This window comes from Physcomitrium patens, chromosome 4, assembly GCF_059467195.1.
Source record: "Physcomitrium patens ecotype Gransden chromosome 4, ASM5946719v1, whole genome shotgun sequence".
Lineage (NCBI taxonomy): Eukaryota > Viridiplantae > Streptophyta > Bryopsida > Funariales > Funariaceae > Physcomitrium > Physcomitrium patens.
In genome coordinates, this window is record NC_143413.1 from 21,857,880 (window position 1) to 21,867,779 (window position 9,900).

Below are 9,900 nucleotides of genomic sequence, written 5' to 3' on the forward strand. Positions count from 1 at the left end.
ACTGAGTCTATATTTATTAATTGGCTTACCAATTAATTTTTTAATTAAGTTCTAAAATCAAAGAGTGACATGATTTTCATTTGTAAAAGATGAGAGATATAAAAGACTTAAATTTGATAAAATATAATTTTCAATATTTATTCAAGAAGGTTAATATCAAATGGAAGCACTTTACATTTACAAATACAATTAAAAGTACTATCTCTTGGCAAACGCACCAAAATGTGAAGATTAAATTCACCTTTGAATCCAAATTACAAAATAGACTCAATTGAGAATTTTTTATAATATATAGTATGAAGTAAAAAATATAATTAAATATATATATATATAATAAATTTAAAAAATATAATGAAATAGTTACATTATAAAAACTAATTATAGTCTATTCATTAGATTTTTTATTTAATATAAAAATAAAAAATAAAATTTTAGATAGTTAATTTTTATTTTTTTAATAATACAAAAAATATAAAAATCTAACTTACTATGAGAAAGTTACAAAGATTTAAAGATATGAAGTAAAAAATAAAATAATTGAATGAATATGTTTTATCTCAAGCATAACTTATTTAAGAGATCAAGAATTTGAGTCTCACCAAAGCTCACAAGTAGTATATAAAGGTGTCTTAGAGAGGCCAAGAAGCCTTAGTCTTACAATCTTGCTTACATCTAAGGTGCTATAGTCCATGTAGAACATGTGCACTTCTTTTTCTACAAATATTATACTAGTTGTTAGTCCTCATTTTATTTTACTTGTAAAATCCTTTTTTTTTCATTTTTGACTTTGCCATAGTGTTCAAAAACAGAAAATTAGACTACAAACCTTGTAAGTCCTTTAAATCTTGTGTAAATTCTTCATAATGGCCTCTTAGGTGATAAACTCAATTTTACCAAAGACTAGAAAATATGTTCTAAAATTTTTAAAAATATTCTAAATAAATTTTAAAAATCCTTATAATATTTTTATAATGATGAAATTAATTTAAGACTATTTTTTCTTATCTAAGAGATTTTTTATAATAATAAAATTAATTTAAATTAATTAAATTTTATTACTATAAAATTAATTAAACTGCTACATAAATAATTAAAAAGTTAAGAGGTTCTTTCTTATATTTCTTCTATCTACTAATTAATATTTATAAGTTTTGAATGAATCTTACATATAGATAAAAGACCAGCTCAGATGTTAATATCAATAAGTAATTATTAATTCTCATAAAGAAGAAAAAATACTAAACCAATTAAGATAATTGCTTCCAATTTTTACTAAGCCTCAAATCTTTTATTTTTTTCTCTTATAAGACTCTTGTAAATTATAAATCCCTTTGAATTCTAATAAATATTGAAATAATCAAATAGATTCTCTAATCTTAATATTTTTTGCAACTTAATAATTTGAAACCATATTTTTTATAATTCCACCAATTAAGATGTATTGATAAAATTCGCTATTACATATCAGAAATAAAATACAATTAAAATGGATTGTAGAGTACAAGTAACAATACCTCTTTCAACATCGTCCAATCTAAATTTGTTTCTCTGAAAGTTTGTAAGATAAGAATAAAAAGTGCTAACCCAACTTCATACAACCAAAATATTTTGTTGGAAAATTTAGCAATTTCAGTAATTCAAGCATTGAGGACCATGAGTTTGTGTGAATCAGATATGATAACGCTCAATCACAGAATCAATTGAATGGAAACTAGATAGATAAAGATTTTGTAGCTTTTGATCCTCTACAGCTAACGTTACTAACGATCATCTAACGTAAACGTTACTAGTGGTATTGATGGATTATCCATGAATTTACAAAGCATTTATTTTTTCGCACACAATCTCTCCCCACTCACTGCTGCAATCTGACCAACAAAATCTAAATGGGTAACGAGCTCACACTTAATTGCCTTCAAGAGGACTACTACTAGCAATTATATGCTGTATTGACTATCCTTGCCTGACTATGGCATTATAGGTGTATGGAAATGTCCCTTTGTAGCTATGGCATTGAAGCTAGCGTTGGATAAAAAGTTGGGCATCTAGGTTGGTGCACGACCTCCTACCAGATGGTACTTTTTTGTGAACAAAATATTAAATTTCTTCGAATGGGCGGACTCAGAAAAGCACAATGTGTTCATTGTGAACATTCACACCAAGCCACCGGCAACATTGGCTGTCAGTTGAATAAACCTCAATGTGAATTTGATGGGAAGTTTCTATTAAGATTTCGTAGGATTGCTCGGAAAAACACTTTAACAAACTCAATAAGAATGACTGGTTATCATATTTATGTGCTCTTGTTTGTGTCCATATCAGCGTGGAGTGCCATTTGCAGAAATACCTTTCGAATGGTTCCGAAATGAAGACGTCATCTTGAATAGCTGGAGGGGTGATTTCAGGTGATAAGCCGCTACTGATACAGCGTTGTTGTATTGATGAGTGCCGACTAGAACATAAAAACTAGGTGTCTCTTCGTTTCCATCTATGCATTGTATCTGTAGATAACCTTATGGCACCCACGAGAATACTCATGTGAAGCTCAGCCTGTGCTAAATATGTTGGGCATTTGAATGGCAGGTTGAGGAAGTAACTTAATCTGATTGTCTGGGAAAGAGCCCCAAGGATAATTCAGATTGCCGTCATAAGTTTTGGCTTTATGTCACCCAATGAGGCGGTCTTGGCGCGGTAGTGGATGTCCAGAACTGCGCTACTCATGTCATTGAGAGTTGCCGTCAATTGTATGAATGCTGCTGGTAGAGCTGAATTTGCAAGTGATACTGGCACTTGGTTTGAAGAACGGTATTGTACATTCGTATTGTGCTAAATGGTACTGTGCTGGTGAGCGAAGAATTAATGGGATGGTCCTCAGGATAATGAGGCTTGGATTCACATGACATAATTTCACAAACCCGTGTTCTAGAATTTTTCTCAATCGCCTTTATGCCACGGATGGAACTGCAGGACACCGATCGTGCCTCCCTGCTAGTGCAGCTACACGGGACTTCTGTCAAGAAATAACTAGCTGAGCGGTCCCGATTCGACTCATGTGAGTTGGTCCTCATCCTGCTGACAATCTCACTTTTATAGTCCATCTTCTGTACATTGCCAGCAGATTCTGGCCATTAACGACAGAACAGATGTCTGATCATACCGTGTATCCATTCCGGTCGCTTTCAATTGTCAGAGCACAAGCTGTGTAAGGAACAACCAAGTCGCGTCTGCGAAAAAAAAAAATAAAACAAAAAAAATAAAACGCCACAGATGAAAACACTGAAATGTAATTATTGATGATGAGCGTGGTGTTGTCTCACGGATGCTCAGATTCTACCATGCATCTCTTCTTTTTCATCTTCTGTTCATCATAGTCTCAATATTGCAGATTAACGGTAATTATGTTTGTAACAGTATATAACAATTTTGGGTTAGAATTTTAGACTCCGAAATGCATTCACAAGGGCTTGTGAAAAGATAAATCCGATATGTTGATAACATTAATGATAACGTCAAATTAATTCATCGTCAACTTTCATGAGCTTTGTCACAATATTGCCAGCGATTTCAATTGCTGTCAGCTTCCACACAACTCTTCACACTATTGTGGTCCATGCAGTAGTCCACAATTGTTAATGATAAAGCAAAAAATGTAGCAATAGAATAGCGCAGGAATGTCATGAACTTTGAATCGGATTTTCAGAGTTTGAGGTGCGGACAATTATGTACACGTCACAGATTGCCAGAGAATGTAACTCATTCAGGAGCCTGCAATGGAACTATGAAAGCTCTCTGTTATCAAATTCGGTGTTCCCTACTTTACGAAATTTACCTTCTAAGGTCGAAAGACAATACCACACGTACCGAATTGTACATACACATTGTCAACCACATAGTATATATTTAAAACCTTACATTCTATGTCCAGGAAACTAGCCACTCTAACTTGTGAACAATAAGAGGACTCCACGTTAATCGTATCTATTAATCTGAAATTTGTTCCAAACAATCAGAGGTGCCTCCTCAGAGGAGATTGTATCCCACCCCGAACCGCGACACTTCATTACAACCAAGAGATTCAAAGTCTGAAGGTGGAAATCTACCAAAAATGTGTTGGCAGAAACCCACGGTGCCTTGAAATCACGCACAGAACCCCTTTTTTTTAAAAAAAATAAAATAAATCAGTACAAGAGCGAAATCAACACTTTTGATACTTACGGTGGAACACTTGGTGACGAAATCTGCTTATAAACCCCTTATAAACCGCAAACGGGCGTCACAGTTGTACATCGTGCTACTCATTCTAATCAAGATTAATTACATCGTGCTACTCATTCTAATCAAGATTAATTATGACTCCCATCCTCCGGCTACTGGCTCACACACACACTAGTACCAATGCTTGACCCTCATTGTGCTGCTCGCGTAACAAATGTTTTCCTGCGAAAAGCTTCGATCACTTCTTGCTTGAATTGTGGTGAAAAATCTGCACTCGCACGCATGTCTTACAGCACATGAAAATATCAGGTTTGAAGTAATACAGCAATCCGAGGATGACCAAAACAATACCAGTCACGCCCACTCCAGCGCTAATCCCAACTTTGCCGGCCATGTTGCTCCCCCCCACCTTACTGAAGCTCGTTCTATCATCAGGAGTACGACTTGAATATGGCGGGGTGAGGAGAGTAGAGGGATCGGTGCGGGCACTTGACGGCGACGAAGAGTTCGTAGTAGAAGCTTCAGGATCCGTAGGCAAAGTCGGCAGCACGATCGGAGTATTCACGATGGGAGGCGGGGTTGGATCTGAAGGAGGAGGAGGAGGATACGGCAAATACGTGACGGAATCAGGAGTTGGTGCAGCTTGAAGCAGAAATCGTCCTAGTGTGTGGCAAAAGAAATTCGAAGCATGACGCCGATGGAGAAAAAATCGACGCCCCTGTAAACTGCCATCGTATTCCCTGATGGCTATTTCTTCACAATGGAGGTGATCAATGTAAGCGGACACACTTGGCCAAGCTGAGAACTGCGCCAAAACTACCAATACAAACCATAGAGCTCGCAACATGATGTTCACAACACAACAGACGCAACAAGTTACGATGAAGAGTGCAGACGTTACAATAGCACAGGAAAGAGAAGGCAAAAAATAAAAAATAAAATAAAAAAATGGGAGGGTGAGGAGGTAAGAGCAAGCGAATAAACCACATGACATACCTGATATTATAGAAGAGTCAGTTGAACCTCAATAACAAGCCCATTTCAACCATGCACATGACAAAAAAACGAAATGAGGGGATTACCTTTCGGGACGGTACATGAGTACATTTGGGAAAGAAGATGCGTCTCACCTGAGTACAAGAATCACGGGAACAGCAGACAAACGTCACCATCTGCAGTCTGGACTCTCTTTAAGTCAAATTCAAGCCTGATGTCTCTCGCGGAGTGAACTGAGGTGGTGAAGTGCCCCACTGGGACTGGAATTAAATTGTTGCAAGGAGGGAGAATTTAAGTTTGCCTATCCTACCCACGTAGGATAATACATAAGACTTGCAAGCAAAAATTTAACGTGGAAGGCGTCTCCAGGCACCAGAGAACATCGATGGTGTGAGACTGGGCCCAAGTCTACTTTATTTTCATGAGCCCAAGTGTGGTTAGTGGACACCTGCAAAAGTCCAAAGCGAGATCATAAAAGATTGTGGACTTAACGAAGTCCCCAATATAAATTGATTATCAATTATGAGTAGAAAAATCCTAGGTAAACAGATTTGCTTGCTTAGGTCAACTTCCAATTCGAGATACCCTTTTCCAGATCACGTAACATTCGAGTTTTCCAGATTTTCGCTCTTACGAATTTCAACTAAATACGAACAATCACGAATTTAAAAAATTAAGCGCATTGCATACTGGAATAGCACAATAATGCTAGCATAAGCAGCGGATCTGGATGTCCTGTCTTGTTTAATAAAATCACAAACGAAAATACAAAAATTCTTCGAGAGAAGAGGTTTAGGAGGTCAGACCTGCAGAATATAACAGCTTCACGCTTCGCAGCCTGATGATTGACGTAGATAGCAATAGAGTTATTTGAATCAGCAATGCCTATCACATGAGATTTAAGTGTCATAGTGAAGGCATGAAAAAAGCGGCAGATAAGATCTAGTGAGTTTCGTCAATGTTCATTAACTTTTAGTGGACTACAGCACTGGACAATAGAAACTGTTTATTTGCAAGCTAGACATGCATCATATGTATATATATGTGTATATACACTTCATCATAATAAATGAAAAGAAATAACTCATCAAGAGGGGTATATTCAACGTGGACTGAGCGTGTATGCTAGGTAAAGACTAGATTGCCAGCATTTGCCTGACGATTGCCAATGACATAATTGACATTATGAAGTTTTGCCAATAATAGTCGCTATGAATGAGAGGCAACTAAAAGCAAAAGTGTGTTTTCAAACAATAAAGTGAAATTTCATAACGTGCCTACTTCAAAAAATCCTACTTTCGCAGACATCATGAGCCGGGAGATTGAAGTATAAGTTACAACATAATCGATTGATTTATTTCACTACCTAAAGTAGGACAATTATTTGTTGTAAAGAGGGCGCTCACATACTGCGGATTAGATGTCCAGTAATTTCCAAATAGATATAAAGGCTGTTGTTCAGATTAGATATTGACTAATTACTTGAACGAGCATTACACTCCATAAAAATCTCCATGGACGAGCGTGAGCAATATCACCCGTGCGGCCCATCAACCTGCATCCTGGTGAAATCCAGAACTCGTCCAATCGGACGAAGGTACCTTTCACTGCTACACCATCGTCACTGATAGTACAAAACAAATTCTTATCTAGCTATGGACACGAATGAATTGCTTTTTCTCGTGTATGCTGAACACACTAAGCACACTCATTGGGCCCGTAAGCTTTGTTCTCGTTCTCGAATTTCTGCGCTTGAGCTTTAGATGTGGATTTTCCCGCCAACAAGGCTGCTTTGAACTGCTTGCATACCTCTTCAACGCGAATGGGGAACGCAGGTTTGGTGAGAGAATTCAACACAGCGCCAGCGGTCTGGCGGAGGAGTTGGCTGTATGGCGCAGCTCTTGTATCCAAAAGCGCTTGGTAGAACTTGGTAGTTCCAAAGACTATCTCCACAATCTTCAACTTCGCGTTTTCCCCGTCGCCGCATACATCCTTGAAAAGTGTAGACACAGTGATCTCACGCGGCCATTTTTCGCGATGATCTACCCAGTACCTGAATTCCGAATCAGTTCAACATTGTGAGATACGATGCGGACTTCAGGAGTAGTAACCCTGATGCCAGTCCGATTAAGAAAATCTAGGAGGGACTAAGATAACTTACGAGCTAGGACACCCGTGGGTTCCCTTCGTAGGATTGCTGGTGGCGAACAAAGGAGAGGTTGAAGCCGTGGTCGTGTCGGTGGAGGCCGCAAATGAGGCGGAAGTGTCTGGAGAATTGTCTACAACGGAGCTCACCCTCTGCTCCTCCGGGGTACGGGGGTCGTGGAAGTTAAAAGGCTCGGTATCGCTAGAGGGAGTATACACTGAGGATGGTCCTTCGTGGCCCTTCGCAGATGTCGTGGATTCCGTTGCGTTCGGATCGACACCTACAGTGCTGAAAGATTCAGCTGCCTGATCCCCGTTACCCTGACCTCCGGCGCGGGCATCATACACATACTCGGCATTGCCTCCGGTTGGGGCAGGATTCCTCTCCTCAGAATTACCGAGCGCATATGAAACACCCTCACGGGCTGAGGGATCGTTGACGTTGTCTAGCTTGCTGTAATCGAAGGACGAGCCACTGCCGGTTGGAGGATCCAGGGTGAAGGTTGTCGAGACTAGCTTACCTCCCTCAGAAGACGCTGCGTAAGAGTCTGTGGATGAGTCGAATGTGTCCAGAGGGGAGAAATCGGTGTTAGCGAAGGAGAGGTTATCATCTTCTCCAACAAGTTTGCCTCCCTCATCATTTGGAGAATCCAACAGCTCGTGAGAGGATAGAGAGTCATAGCTCGCTGATGGGTCTCCCTGGGCTCCAATAACTTGATCATCATCGGGGAAAGTGTTAGCTTCAAACTGATGAGAATTATCATGTATTCTTTGGGCGAACGAGTTCTCATTGAACTGCCCGACATTTGACTGATCATCCGGTGTTTCCACCATGTCAAACCCACTCCCCGATGTGGTCACAACACTCCCTTCACTCGAGAGAGCAAAACTATCCCCAGAGTAGCTCCAGTTGTTGGAGTCATCTTGAGAAACACGACTACCGTGGACTGCGCCTACCAACGAGAACACACCGAGCAAGACCAGAAACATCCCCATGCTGGCCATTGGGCTCACTCAGCTACAACTCGAATGGCTCAATGCACAACACTTTCCCACACTTCTGCTCAGCTGCACAACCTTACATCATCCGATGCGATGCTATACCTCTAGCAACGACGAGGACGCTCTTATCAGGAAGAAGGAAAGGTAATTTGGTGGGAGAACGGTGGTTGGATGGCAAGCGCACCGGAAGTAGCGAGATTGACGGCGAAAATTCGTGCATCAAACGGAGGTGCACTTAACGCGGTATATTAAGGCGCCAAAACGACAGAAGTCCCAAGTCTTTCACTTATTGTTGTTCCAATTGGTAGGCCCCGAAGTCTCCTCACCATCCAATTCTCCCGATTTCTCGAAACTGCTTGGTCACTAACTTTGGAGCACCGCTACAAGTCCGGCCAGTGACTGAATTGGGAAGTACACTTCAGTTCACCGCATGCCAGTGTTGTTGCAGTGCTTCACACAAACTGTCAACCTTGCGAAGTGCGCGGCGCTGAAATGGAAACTTAGTCGGGTCAACTGGGTTCAATTACTTCCTATTTGTTACTGGGTATGGAATCGTGCATTTAATTGCTATTTTGTCGTTCTGCATTATTGTTCAATGATATCAAAGAAGTGTTCTGCTGTACCTGGAAAAATAAATAAAAAGTGTCCAGCTCGACGCTCTCCAATAAAACTATGCTGAGCTCTTCAAGGAAGACGAGCGTTTTCTAGCGAAAGTATTCATTCACGTTCTGTTGTTATGTGGCTAAGTGAGCAAAAATTGAATGGATACAAAATAAGTGTTTTCTTATTTTAGATGGAGTCTAGAAGTGGCGAACAAAGGATACATATGTATCGACATCACATCCTCCTGAAATAGAAACAGCCGTTTCTCTTTCTTGCACAGCATGAGGTTTTCAGTTCTCAGCTTTCTCAGTTTTTAGTTTTCAACAATTTTTTTCGTTTTCCAAGAATATTCCCATTCAAAATTTTGATATTGCATAGAACCCATACGATCCACAAGCACAATATTTCTTTAGTAGTTAGTGGCCAAATTAAATAAAATATTCTGAACATGAATGGAAGTCCTTCACAAAGATTGATAGTTTCCTTGTGCATGCTTGTTCCCATTAATATTTTTTGAAAACACAATATTATAGATTTCACAGCTGAAATTTGTACCACGAATTTCTCAAACCAACATGTAAACTTTTGTGACAGCTTAAAGAAATTGCAAACCTCGCTATGATTTTGCTTTGCATTCTTGAGAAGCTATGGGTGTGCCTCGAGGGGGAGGATAGTCAGTGACCACACAGGCCAAATTCAACAAACCATGGCCACATGGTACCACCACACTCAAAAAGAGTCTGCTGTTACTATCTACTAGAATTGTGAGGACATAAACCCGGAGTCTCAGATTCTACGAAACTGCGAACACTTGTCCTCTTTCCAATATATTGGAAGGCAACCACCATCCTCCCCGTTTACCGAACACCAATCTCGGGGCCACTGTTTCCTTTAATTCGAAATAAACTTAAGAATTGATACGGCGGATATGTTCATCGA

General features: G+C 39.5%; 1 protein-coding gene across 1 annotated transcript; it reads right to left on the reverse strand.

Moving 5' to 3' along the window:
* Positions 1–6,533: 6,533 nt before the first annotated feature.
* Positions 6,534–8,446, reverse strand: LOC112281711 (uncharacterized). Its single transcript, XM_024518535.3, has 2 exons — positions 7,373–8,446; positions 6,534–7,264 (listed from the first exon to the last, which is right to left on the reverse strand). Exons 1-2 carry the CDS (start codon positions 8,359–8,361, stop codon positions 6,910–6,912), a joined length of 1,344 nt encoding a protein of 447 aa, XP_024374303.1. The 5' UTR covers positions 8,362–8,446; the 3' UTR covers positions 6,534–6,909.
* Positions 8,447–9,900: the final 1,454 nt, after the last annotated feature.